Source organism: Astatotilapia calliptera, chromosome 11 (genome assembly GCF_900246225.1).
Source record: "Astatotilapia calliptera chromosome 11, fAstCal1.2, whole genome shotgun sequence".
Classification (NCBI taxonomy): domain Eukaryota; kingdom Metazoa; phylum Chordata; class Actinopteri; order Cichliformes; family Cichlidae; genus Astatotilapia; species Astatotilapia calliptera.
The window spans coordinates 34,228,260-34,241,212 of record NC_039312.1 but is presented as its reverse complement, the minus strand read 5'-3'; the positions used below and the strand labels follow the sequence as shown (position 1 = coordinate 34,241,212).

The 12,953-nt window shown below is 41.7% G+C and overlaps 2 protein-coding genes across 2 annotated transcripts; both read right to left on the bottom strand.

Moving 5' to 3' along the window:
* Positions 1-2,443: 2,443 nt before the first annotated feature.
* On the bottom strand, positions 2,444-5,481 carry LOC113032200 (sperm acrosome membrane-associated protein 4-like). The gene is made up of 3 exons (XM_026184923.1): positions 4,124-5,481; positions 2,974-3,093; positions 2,444-2,849 (listed from the first exon to the last, which is right to left on the bottom strand). Exons 1-3 carry the CDS (start codon positions 4,173-4,175, stop codon positions 2,644-2,646), a joined length of 378 nt encoding a protein of 125 aa, XP_026040708.1. The 5' UTR covers positions 4,176-5,481; the 3' UTR covers positions 2,444-2,643.
* Positions 5,482-6,662: 1,181 nt separating this feature from the next.
* tektl1 (tektin like 1) lies at positions 6,663-12,701 on the bottom strand. The gene is made up of 8 exons (XM_026185995.1): positions 11,912-12,701; positions 10,322-10,606; positions 9,954-10,058; positions 8,639-8,789; positions 8,139-8,305; positions 7,959-8,054; positions 7,773-7,886; positions 6,663-6,954 (listed from the first exon to the last, which is right to left on the bottom strand). Exons 1-8 carry the CDS (start codon positions 12,239-12,241, stop codon positions 6,757-6,759), a joined length of 1,446 nt encoding a protein of 481 aa, XP_026041780.1. The 5' UTR covers positions 12,242-12,701; the 3' UTR covers positions 6,663-6,756.
* Positions 12,702-12,953: the final 252 nt, after the last annotated feature.

The following is a 12,953-nucleotide window of genomic DNA, read 5'->3' as shown; positions in this document are numbered from 1 at the left end:
CTCACTGGCTGTTTGAAGTAAAAACAACGTTTTGATGTTTTCCAGGAGGATCACCTGACCTCCCCCAGAATCAGCTGATTTTTCATAGTTAATTAAAACGCGCAATCTCTCCTACTATGAACGATTTCCCAGTTACAGGCTCTGTTAGTACAGAAGGTTGGGTTGACATTTTGTGCTTTTACATTTGCTTTATTTTTCCAGCATTTTTTTGTCTTTTGAAGTACAGAAGAAGACAAATATATTCAGTTTTCAGGGCAGAAAACAGCATGATTTTTGTTATTGAGCATCTGGTCATGGGATCAGCATCTCATCATGAAACATATATTTTCAATGCAAAATGCCACCAATTGAATGTCTATGATACAGAGGAACAGGAACAATTGGTACCCTGGATGTTTAGTCTATGCCTACATTTTGGTGCCAGGCTGTGACTCGTCACTGTTTGTGTTCTAAAAGGAGTGAAAAGATTCACCATCTGGTGACAGATGTTCTTATCCTGACTGTTTCAATAACAGGAATCGACTCAATCTGAATAAAAAACCTTTACACTTCTACAGGTTGCATGCTTTGTAAAACCAACACATTTAACTCAATGGACCTCCAAAACACCTGCTGATATATACAAAGGACTGTTAAAGAAAGGCAGTAGTGATGTGCGATACCACTGATTTCCTTTCCGTCGGTGGTATCGACGATACTGATCCGATACCGATACTCTGTACAAAAACTTAATGTTTCATTGTATTTCATAATACAATATATAATTGTATTATGTAGTCGTAATAATATAGCTTCATAATGGTAAATGGCCTGTATTTGTATAGCGCCTTACTAGTCCGTAAGGACCCCATTCACACACACATTCACACACTGGTGATGGCAGCTACATTGTAGCCACAGCCGTCCTGGGGCGCACTGACAGAGGCGAGGCTGCCGGACACTGGCGCCACCGGGCCCTCTGACCACCACCAGTAGGCAACGGGTGAAGTGTCTTGCCCAAGGACACAACGACCGAGACTGTCCAAGCCGGCTCGAACCGGCAACCTTGCAATTACAAGGCGAACTCCCAACTCTGGAGCCACGACCGTAATCATTGTAATGATTACAGGACGTCAGACTACTTGTTCATATTGCTTAATAATGTAGAATTATCATAGAAATTAAAAAAAAAAACCCGAAGTTTTGCATTATTTGAACACGTTGCCTGCCTGCAGCACTAAAGGACTCCGCGAAATTCATCTGTCTCCCCTAGCAGCACCTGTCCTTCTCCTCCTCTTCAGTTCGCCTCAACATAAGCTCGTCATATTCTGTGATATGATTTACTCTGAGGTGTTTGACAGGTTAGTGGTGTTACCACATGTATCGCAAACCACGTCTCGGTCGTTTGTGGAGGTAAAATACGTCCACACGTGACTTCGTTCACGCTCAGCCATTGTTGTGAGTGCCCACGCCAGGGCTGCGACACATTTATACATTTATATTTTGCATATGACTGTGAAAGGCGTAAGAGGAAGTAGTTCCTTCCAGTTTAGACGATCAGAATGATATAGTTTCTTTCCACTGTGTTCCTGTTAATGAAAAACTACAAATTTACCCCAAAGTACTAAAATATCGATATTTTAATATGAGAATCGATTCTAGAATATAAATTACTGGTATCGGAAGAATTGATATTTCAATATCGATCCGCACACCACTAAAAGGCCAACACAGGCAGTCATATCAGTATTTTAGAATGTTTCCATCCTGCTGGTCAGAAACTTCAGGTCATGAAATAAATGCACAGAACAAAGATTTTAAAATGAAAATATCCGCAGGTGAATTCATGCCTCAGATTAACACACTGTAACTGGTTAATGCAGGTAAATTGTTACGATATACATATATGAACTAAATGTGCAGAGGCTAAAGAAAGCCTGTTTCACTGTGATTGGTTTGTATCCAGAAACACAGACACATCATAAAAATGAGCAAAAATTAATGAAGACAAAATATTATAAATGGACTCAAACCTTCAAGACCTGCATATACTGAACCACAAAAAGATTTTTTTTAATTTTGTGAGATTTTTGGATCCAACAGAAAATTTACCAGGATATTGTTTGTTTTAAACGTTGTACTTTTTCATGTGTGTCTGTGTGAATTTGGACATTACAGGATGGCTGCTGTGTTGCGGAGGATTATTCCTCACACACTACCCAACCCTGTTGCTGGTCACGTGCTCTATAATGTTGTGCTGTGGACACTTCTGTGCAGAGGAGTTTTTTTTGTTTCCTGTTCTCATGCTGTCCTCCTATAGAAGCCCAGCATGAGTAGAGGTCTCTTTTTTTCCTCTTGTACTTTCCCATTGTAGTGGACACTTCAGTGTTTTTCTGTAATGCAACCGTTCTCTGACTTGTATCCCCATGTGATGTCTGTGTCGTGTGTGTAAGGTCGGGGGGCGGGTTCATTCCACTGCAGGGCAAATGAAATTTGAACTTGAACTTGAACTACACTGGTGCGCTTGCCTCATTGTTACCGATTTACTGTTAGAGTAAAAATAAATAAATATATTGTTTAAAAAAAGTTTAGTACAGCTTTTGTCCATTAGAGGGCGGAAATAGGAACTCTATCTCTGCCGAACTGCTTTATATCGTTGACTATTCACCAAACGGAGTACAGAGTTAGAAGTGTGAATAATGTCCCAATCCAGTAGGGGGCAGCAGATGTAGCAGCACCATTACACAAGTGAGTGTTGCAGCATTCATTGGTGAAGGTGAAGTTGAGTCCCAGCGCGTATTTTTCACCCGTGATTCCGCACAGGGAGGGCAGGACGCAGCTCTTCTCGTACAAAACCACACGGAAGTCCCCTGAAAGAAAGAAGCAAATCACACTGACACACTCCTCCCCGAGCCGGGCGCTGACCTTTCTCGCTTCTTTTTCTCAGTTTTGATTCATTTAAATTTGACTTTCAGTGACTCGAGTTGAACTCACCTTTCTCACCCACGGCTCGGCTGGACAGACAGAGCTGCCCAGGTGGACACTTCAGGGGGAATCTGATGCAGTCCAGAGGGGAGATGGTGGGGAACACACAGGTGTAACAGAAGAGGGGAACTGAAGTACAGATGTGAGTTTTGCATGTGAGCCACAGTAAAAAAAAGTCAACTGAATCATAATAATCACAAAATACAAGGATGGTAAAAACGGATGTCTTTTAAACTGCTTTTAAAAATGTACTTCAAAATGATTAATCACCGAGATTAATCAGTGGTTAGAATATTTATTTGTTGCAGCCCTAATATGATGAAACACACTGCTTTCTCTTTACCACTAACACGAATGTTAACCACTTCTTCTTTCAGCTGCTTCCTTTAGAGGTCACCATCTGCAGATCCTCCTCCACTACATCACGCATCTCCTGCCTGGTATTAAACATCCTTTCTAAAACATATCCACCATCCCTTCTCTGCGCATGTCCAAACAAACTCAGGCTCGCCTCTTCTGATATATTAGCTTCTAATCCTGTCCGGTCACTCTCAGTGAAATCCTGCCTCGTGTCGTTTTATCAGTGCCACAGTCTCCAAACCATACGTCACAGCAGGTCTCACTACCGTCTTATAAACCTTCCCTTTTACTCTCACATGTATCCTTCTGTCTCACCTCCACCCACTCCACCCTGCGTGCACTCTCTTGTGCACTGTCTGTTAGCCTCAGCTATTTAAACTCTTCTATGTTAACTACCTCTGATTGCTAATGCACTTGGATATTTCTTATGGAACGGCATCATGTGACACAAAGAGGTTTTTTATATGTACAAGTAATACAAAGATCAAACATATTCATTACTAAACAAAAATATTTCTGTATTTTAAAATAATTTTATTTAGGCAGTTTTATAAGGTGTAATGGTTCCAGTTTCCCAGTTACATCTTTCTTCATCTCACATTAAAGCTACTTAAATAGTTCTTTTCCAAAAATTTCATACATCAAACAATGAGGGGAAAATAATAGATCTTAATTATGCAAGAAAATAAGGTTTTTTATATTAATGTTAACCTTGGAGTTTTCTGTCTGCTATAGCTGCATGGATTGTGCCTTTAAACACACGAGCAGAAGCATGCACACACCGTCTTTGCTGACTTACCCACAGCTGGAAGTAAACACAGGAGAAGCAGAGAGCCAAGCAGCTTCGACATCACTGATGTTTCTGTCTCACCAGGAGAAAATCCTCCTGCCGGTCGACGCTTCAGCTCTTAAAGGCGTTTCTTTCAGAATATTTTCTAGAATGAATCCGCTGTTTTCATCTTGAATTCAAGAAATCAAGTTGTTTTTTGTTTGTTCTTTTAATTTAAAGCTAAAGTTTTACAAACTTCACGCAGACGGAGCAGCCACAGAGATCTGAAGGTAAATCTCTTACTGGTTTCTCTTAATATTCCCTTAATCAACTCTGGGAGAATCTCCCACCCCACTCCTTATGATTAAATTAGACTGTTAGACTTCTGTTCGAAGCCATGGCTGCTTAGAAAAGGTCCATTCAGACTTAAGATAATCAACGGGGCTTTATGAAGAAAATCCACATCTGTGTAGCTTAAAATGTGGAAAAAGTGGAAAGTATTAAGCTTTCTTGAGGGTTTTTTTTCTAAAGAATGATGTGACATGTGTCTGTACTGAGGTGAAGCAGGGCAGGTTTATTAAATCACATCTCATCTCCTAATGAAAGACATTGAGTTTGGTGGGAGGGATGTCAAGTGACCTGCAGTCCCATGACGAGAAAAGTGATTAGAAGCAATGAACAGTCCCACAGTTTCAAACTGAACACAGGGTGATTTCATGTTTTTTCACAGTAAGATTTGTTCATAGTGTTTGCATTGAGATAATCTGCAGTATATGATTATTGTGTGTTAGATAAGATAATCGAATTACTCCATCTCTGGATACTTTTTCCTATTTCTGTTTTTCAGGCATACAAAAAGTCATTCTTTCCATTGTTGTTATTATTGTTATTTCAATAACAGATAGCCTAATTAGATCAGAATGAAAGTGTGTGTGTGTCTGTGGAGTGATACGCTGTCTTGAGAGAAACCCACAGAATTATACTGGTTTCAAACCCAGAGCTGAATTCTGTGGAGCTGCTGAAGATTTCATCCTAACAGCACAGGCGTTAAACTCTCCAGTGAGAGAAGGCAGCTCAAACAAAGCTCTCTTTTTTATTTCATCTCTCCTACTGTACATCACAATTTCATTGCACATGTACAATGACAATAAAGGCTATTCTATTCTATCAGGCCAGACTGCAGAATAACAGCCTGCAGTATTTAGCATGCGATTCCTAAATGCTGCAGTTCTTTGAGTGTCCACTTGATGATAGCTCCAGATGCCTGTTGGTGCAAACAACAAACAGACATACCCCATGGTCTTTGATTTTGTATTTTAAGTGTCAAAGATGGTGTTTTGCTTCTCCCACCCCAACCAATCACAGCAGATGGCCCCGCCCCTCCCTGAGCATGGTTCTGCCGGAGGTTTCTTCCTGTTAAAAGGGAGTTTTTACTTCCCACTGTCACCAAAGTGCTTGCTCATAGGGGGTCATATGATTGTTGGGCTTTTCTCTGTATCTACTGTACAATATAAAGCACCTTGAGGCGACTTTTGTTGTGATTTGGCGCTATATAAATAAAATTGAATTGAATTGAATCGAACAGTGCTCATTTTTTTGGAGCCAGAAGTTGTCGTATTTAACAAGATGATGCAGTATGAGGCTATCAGCTCAGAGTTTGGTTAGAATATCCATCCACAGATCAGACGGCTCAGACACACTAGAATTTAAATCTGGAGAACAGGATTTTTGGATGGGCTGTACCAACAGAAGAGTCTGAGATTAACATGAAAAGTAATAATAATACTTCTTGGTGTAAAAAACTATCTCATCATCTGCATGATGGTGATATGCAAATGATGATCAAGTCAAAACTCTAAACTGTATGCCTGTGATCGTTGGACCCTCAGGCAGCCCTGCATTAAAAACCAACATGATTCAGTCATGGAAACAACTGCATGGACTCAGCAACATTTCCAGAAATCACAGTCTTTGAACACAGCTCTCTGCGCCATCCCCAAAAGCAGGGTAACGCACAACCATGCAAAGAACTTCTCTGGGGAAAAAGCTCATTAAAAGGCAAAGTGGAAAATTGTTCTGTGGACAAACTGAAATCTGAAATTCTTACTGGAAAACATGGACACTGTGTCCTCCGGACTGAGGACGAGAGGGACAATCTGACTTATTATCAGAACTCAGTGCTGGAGAGGCCTGCTTGCATTCCAGACTTTTCATCAACATAAAACCTTTGAAGCATCATGAAACAAGAAATATAACTGGTCCAGCAGCTGCTCTCCCCAGACCCTGGACATTTAGGGACTGGATATAAAAGAAGAGGGGCCACAGGACACTGCCACACAATCTGTCCCAACTTTTTTGAGACGTGTTGCCACATCAAATTCAAAATGAGCTAATATTTCCAAAATTGTATATTTTCTAAGTTGAAACATGTAATGTTTTGGTTTGTGAATAAAATGTGTTTTTTCTGAAATTTGCAGATCACTTGTGTATTAAATATCTATGATTATGTAATACAGTTCAACTAAAACTAAACAGCTTAGGAAAAAACATAAATAAGCCAAAGAAACAAGACTGTGCATGAACATTTTACCTTAAAGTGCATTTTCAAGCTGTTCTAATGTTCTTTAACCTGTAAATAGTTCCCCTCATTAACTAAATTAGCATCACAGCGCCCCTTGCTGGAGGAAGGCGGGCATGGCTCGCTTGTCGACCTGCTGACGCCTCATGCGGACCACAGCTGCGTCCACCTGAGCTGCAGCTCTCTTGCCCTGCAGGTCATCCAGCAGCTGCAGACATGTGTGCTCCAGCTTCCCCAGCTCACCCTCAGAGGACTTAAGACATCGTCTGAGCGCTGCACCGCTCTGAGAGACACACAGGAAACACATTTCAAAATGATTTTGTTTGTCTGAGGAAAAATGAGAGGTTAGAGTGATAAACCACTTTGCTTTTTTAATACAAGTGAACACCAGCCACTGTACTCCATAATGATAATGATACGAATCCTGGTAAATGTTCAGTTTGTGTTCATTTTTAGTCGTATCTGACATGCAAAGCATTATTAAGCATCATTTTAAAGACTGAGCTGAAGAGTGAGACTGTGCTTCACGCCTATCGTTCTGCTTTGAGGTCACAATTTATTTTTGCAAACCATAAAATGCATGAGGCAGAATTTAGAAACAAGTCTCAGCTTCAGTTTCTGCAGACAAACTTCATGCAGATTAGTTTCTGCAGAGTTCAAGTGCAAACTAACATCACCCCAGAGCATTCAGCTCACCCTGTATTTGGATTTTTTTTTTCTTTGTACAAATGTGTATTAAATATTTATCCATCAGTAATCAGCAAAGTTATTAAATGTTACCAGAATATAAAAAAGAAAACATGATTGGAAATCTTAAAGCTGCAGATTAATTATGTTCAATTTATCCCTGGTTCAGTTTGCATGTGAAAGGCACCGTCCATGTTGACACACCTGCAGCAGAGTCTGTTAGCTTAGTCGTTTCAGCACAAAAGGTCCAGCTGGCTTAGAGTACACTCCCAGCTTAGCATCACAGTGCAAACACACACATGTAACCTCAGCAGTCAGAGACTCAGATACCTGACATCAGGACGAGGTAAAGGCCAAAACACACTTCAGGAAGTATGATAATGAATGTGGCAGCCGAATGTGTGTCGGACGCACCTGAATGAGCTGAGCAGCTTCAGGTAACTGTGTCCCCGGGTGTCTCTGATAAACCTTCACCAGAGGCCTGTTGAGCTTCTCTCTGGACAGAAGATCGCCGCTGTACTCTGGACCCTGTGAGCAGGACAGCGTGAGCCAAACGTTTTCATGAAATCTCAAATAAACACGCTCCACACGCTCTCTGACCTGTGCTCTGCCGTGGCTGTGACGAATGCAGTTGATCTCCCTCTGCTTACGAAACATGGCCTGCCGGGTGGCTGCAGACGTCAGCGCCAGATTTTGCTACAGAAGACAGAATGATGGTTAAGTATGTGTTATTACTTTAATACAAAAATGCACTTCTGCATTAATTCAGGATCTTTTTACCTGCAGAGTGACTGTCTCTGCAATTTTTTTCACCAGGCCGTCGTTGACAGCGCAATGAGCAGCTTTCTGCCTGCTGATGGCGCTGGTTAGCGTCCGTCTGATGGTTTCTCTCAGTAGCTGCGACTGGTTGACCCTCAGAGAGGACGACTCTGAAGCCTTTTTACACTCTGCAAGAGAAGCAGGAGATATCCTATCTGTCAATTTTAATCCTGAGGACACAGGAGATCTGTTTTAAGATGATCTGCTCTTTCTCTGAGTGTGAGCAGGGACACTGGCTGTGTAGATTAGTGACCACACACAAAGCAACTAATTCGTTTAATTAAAGTTCTGGAGTTTATACTTCTCTGTTTTTAGGATCTTGTTTTGAAAATATATAATTTATGTGTGGTGTAAAAACTGTGCTGTTCTTTTTCTCACTTGTTTCATTGATATTTGGGCAAAATCTGCTCTTATTTCTTATAAAATTTCTTAACCAGAGCTTCTCCTTGTCCTGAGTGTACCTGGAGTAAAGGGGCTGATGGGGTCTGTTTTGATAAAGGTCTGAGGTGCAGAGTCATGTCCTCCAGCAGAGCCACTGAGAGGGAGCAGTTCCAGTACTCGAGCCCTCTCACTGGCACAGTCCAGCAGCTGTCTGCTGCTCTCACCCAGGGCCTTAAAGAAGAAGGCAGGAAATAATGCATTAGGACAGCAGCTGGCAGACAAATATATAGGTACGGGTTACTTTGCAGAGAGAAAAATGTGGTAAAAAATAACAATAAAAAGTTTCATAAAATAAAATATGTGAGATTTACAAGTGGGGGGGGGGTTTTGACTGAAAATGCAAACCGCAAACCAATCGGTTATTTCACAGTGGCTACATGTATCTTTCTGTACAGTCTATGTACATTATTCAGTTATACTCTCTGTTCAGTGCGCTTAGCCAATGCTTGACAACAAACAGCCCATCCAGTTCAGGGGCATTCGGGCCTTTAGCTTATCCCAGCATCCCAGCTCATAAGGCAAATGGTGGAATAGACCCTGAACAACATGTCCCCGTCTATCACAGGGCCAACACAGAAAGACTTTCATTCAAGCTCACATTCACACATACAGCCTATTCAGAGTCAACAAGCAGTTCTGCTGTGGGGAAAAGCTGCAGCAGCCTAAAGAAACCCATGCAGGCAATCTTTCAATTCTTCATTCAGCTGGTCGAGGCATCAACAGCCTGGATACGCAGCAGAGTTTCAGTAACCCAGTAAACATAAACATGTTAAGTTTAGCAACCTCAAAGATATATGCTACATGGCTGTTACTTCCTGTTACTCATCCCCTGAAATGCCTGAGCTTTAACTTAAAGGAACAGTTCACCTCAAAAGTGAATTTACATATGTTTCCTCTGGACTGTAGTTCTAACCAACAAGACTGGACAACTGACTCTAAAACAGACACATCACCGTACCATCTTATCAGTGGGTCTATGCCTTTTCTTGAATATAATGCAACCTAATGGCACTCGCCTTTTGGTCTTCAAAGAACCAAAACAAAGGAACTACTTTTTTTCTACTATCTACATCCACCAAACTTCTAGTCACAAAACTTCTCACAAGTTTTTTGGATTTTTAAATGTGTTAAATTTAAGAGAATTCACTCGTCTCACATCAGAACAGTTTAGGTGGATAAACTGTCCCTATAAATCCAGCAACAACAAAATCTAAAGAAGAAGGGTGGAGGTTAGTGATACCTGAGCATTGTTGTTTTTCTAACCTCTCTCATGCCTGTGAGGGTAGAGTAGAGGGAAAACAAGTCAAGCGATGAAGACAGAGGACTGTAAATCACCTGAAGCTGGCTCAGTGTGGTTTTCAGTGTTCCCTCCAGATCCTGTTTCAGCTCAGCCAGCTCTCTCCTCTCCCACAGCAGCAAGTAATCAGCACCATCTCTCTCCTGCAAAGGGGCAGACCTGTCAGGGCCTCAGTCAACAGCTCTGAACTTCATCAAATAATCCTTGGTGCTGGATTAACTCTCAGTGACACTGGAGGTAATAAAGATTTAATGCTGTATGTGCGTGAGGCAAGCAGGCAAGTTTTTGCACTTGAAATCCTGAAAATGATCCTGAGGTGCCGGGCAGAAAATACTTCACCACGGTTGAGCATCTTTACCACCAAATACAGAAGAATTTCAGCATTTTAAGTGTTGTGTAAGCTTGCCGTCTCAGTGGTGGATGGCCTCCTGGTTCTCCCCTCCGAGCTCTTCTGGTTGATGGTCAGATTGGTCCTAAGACTGCGCAGCATCCTCTCCAGATGTCCTCGCTCTCTCTCCAGCTTGACACCTTCCTCGGTCACTCTGCCAGCCTGCCTGCGCAGCTGGACCTCCACCTCCCGAACTCTGCGCATGTAGTCAGCAACTACAGCAACACTGGCTCCGGCACACTGCTCACGCAGGCTGGAAGGTGGGAACGGGGCCACAGGTGTCCTCTGAGAGCCACCAGGGAACTTTAAAAAAAGCTCAATGTCTGAGTCCAATACTCAAAAACACCAGTCAACTTTAAAAGATGCAGAAGATGAAAATCTAAATAAAAACAAGTGAAGGCTTTTAATATAGAAAGAGTTCGAAAATAAAGGTGTTTTAAGTCTTAAAATGTCTCAGAGATGAGAGTCTTAAATGAATTTAGCTCTGCCTCTACCAACAAGTGTTAAATATTGCTGATTTATAAAGCTGTACTTTCCTCCGTGGGCTTTTCATTGCTCTGCAGTGTTCTGTAAAGAATGTTTCAGTCTGTTTATCTCCTAAAACATCTCATCCTGGCTCCCTACGAGCTGAGATTCCAACCTTTTCAGGCTCATACCCCATAAATTTAACGTCTGCATGCCACTGGACTGGAGTACTGTTGAGCTCACAATGCCCAACACCACAGGATGAGGGCATGGATAGGGTGAGCAGTGGAATGTAGTAGTAGCAGCAGTTTAGTAGATTTACTTAAATACTTTGCTGATTCAGTTTTAATAGACTTTGTTTAAGTATTTCTCTGTGATTCTGTTTTTTAGATGCTTTAATCCAGGAAGAAAATACTCCACATCTGTGTGCACCACACCATTACTTTTGCTTTTGCAGATTTTAAATCTATGAATATGTATAATGCTGTATTAAATAAAGCTATTCAGGGGTATAAGTAATTAAAATCACCTCCAGTGTGTTAATGCATTATGAGTAATTTTAATTTAGGTACTTTTAGTATATTTAGATGCTAAAACAGTTGCTCGTGCTGGGTTATGACATAATTAAAAAGACTGATTAAGTCTTTTATTCTATCTTAGTTATTCTGGTCTGTTATCACATTGGATGTTGTATGCATGTGTATATGTATACATGTATTTATGTCCACGTGCATACCTGTGTGTGTCTATACGTATATGCATGTATGTGTACATATATACTTGTATAGACAAGTGTATTTAAGAGTCTGCTTATGTGTATATATATGGATTTTTTGGATCTTCTTTACCTCCTTTATCTTAATTCCTTTTTTTTTATTCCACGTCCCTCTGTTCAGCACTCTGGCCGATACTTGATGTCTTTTAAATTTGCTCTACAAATAAAGCTGCCTTGACTTAATTACAGAGCAAAACAGTTATTCATTATTATTCAATATGAAATGAAGTTTAAACTCTTGTGCAGTTTTCATATGGATTCCTGTAACTGTGAACGCTAGTTTAGAATAGTTTACATATATTTACTTTTAAAATCTATAACTTCAGGCTTTCACACCACCCTGGCACACTGTGGATCGTTTGTCTCACCATGGCTCCTGCACTTTGGCGTCTTGATATCTTCTGGTTGCAGACGCAGTCACGACTCCTCGGTCTGCACGCCTCCGCTCTTATCTTATCTCTGGCTGTGACTTCCGCTGTGCCGTCTGAGCGCTTTAGGCTTACTCCTGCAGCGGCGCTGCTGCTGCCGCTCCGGGGCTGGCTGCACGCAGCGGGCTGCCCGGCTCGAGTCTGCCGGACCAGGCGCTCAGCACGCCGAATGGAGCGGACCGTACCCTCGCGCCAGGACTGCGGTCCGATGGTAACAGAGCCGAGGGGAACAGACTGAACCTGCATCACTATGCTATGAACTGGCCTCATCTGTGACTGCTACCAAGTATCCAGGGTGAAAACTTTGTGTCATCTCCATAGCAACAGTAGCTAAAGTAACTAGAAACTCCAAGCTGTTTGGTGATTGGAGAGAAAATGGAACAGAGGACACGCAGCACTCAGTGTGATCTCCCCCTTCAACTTTCACAGAAACTCTTAAATGACTGAAACACAGCTGTGGCGCATCAGTGCTCCTCTCTACTTCGTATCTGGTTCTTTAAAGGAAGGCGAGGACTGATAGAAGACAGTTTACTTAAAAACAAGACAAAACTATAAGAGATGTGAGAATTCTGCAACAGGTGGGGGTGGAAGTCTACAGCTTTAAGCCTCATGCTTTTAAAGCTTCAGGAGGAGGAAGTCAGGAGCTCTGTGAATGTGCGTGTTTTTAAATATAAAATCTGACTGAAATTAAAATTTAACTTAGACAGTGCTTTAAACCTGCGTTCTCTATAATGACCAGCAGGGGTCGACTCCCTGAAGCCCCCTGTGGCTCCCGTGATCTTTGACCCTAAATGCCTTCCTGATGAGTTTATGGTTTTAGTTGATAGAATGCATTGTGAAGTCTCATCTACATCAGAGTAAAGTGGAAAATAAAGCAGTCTGCTTTAGCTTGTGCGACTTTGTGACTGACAGCACTGAATCACTCCTGCTGTATTACTGTAAATCAAAGTGTGCACTTTCCCACAGTGAGAGACTCGTGCTC

Bases quoted from the DNA above. Each gene is read 5' to 3' on its own strand.
- tektl1 (XM_026185995.1), bottom strand. From the start codon at position 12,241: ATGAGGCCAGTTCATAGCATAGTGATGCAGGTTCAGTCTGTTCCCCTC. The intron at 8,306-8,638 runs GTACACTCAGGA...CTTCTCTTGCAG, and splicing joins CATCAGCCCCTTTACTCCAG to AGTGTAAAAAGGCTTCAGAG. The intron at 7,887-7,958 runs GTCAGAGAGCGT...TCCTGCTCACAG, and splicing joins ACAGCCACGGCAGAGCACAG to GGTCCAGAGTACAGCGGCGA.
- LOC113032200 (XM_026184923.1), bottom strand. From the start codon at position 4,175: ATGTCGAAGCTGCTTGGCTCTCTGCTTCTCCTGTGTTTACTTCCAGCT. The intron at 3,094-4,123 runs GTAAGTCAGCAA...TCTGTACTTCAG, and splicing joins GTGTTTACTTCCAGCTGTGG to TTCCCCTCTTCTGTTACACC. The intron at 2,850-2,973 runs GTGAGTTCAACT...TCTTTCTTTCAG, and splicing joins CCGAGCCGTGGGTGAGAAAG to GGGACTTCCGTGTGGTTTTG.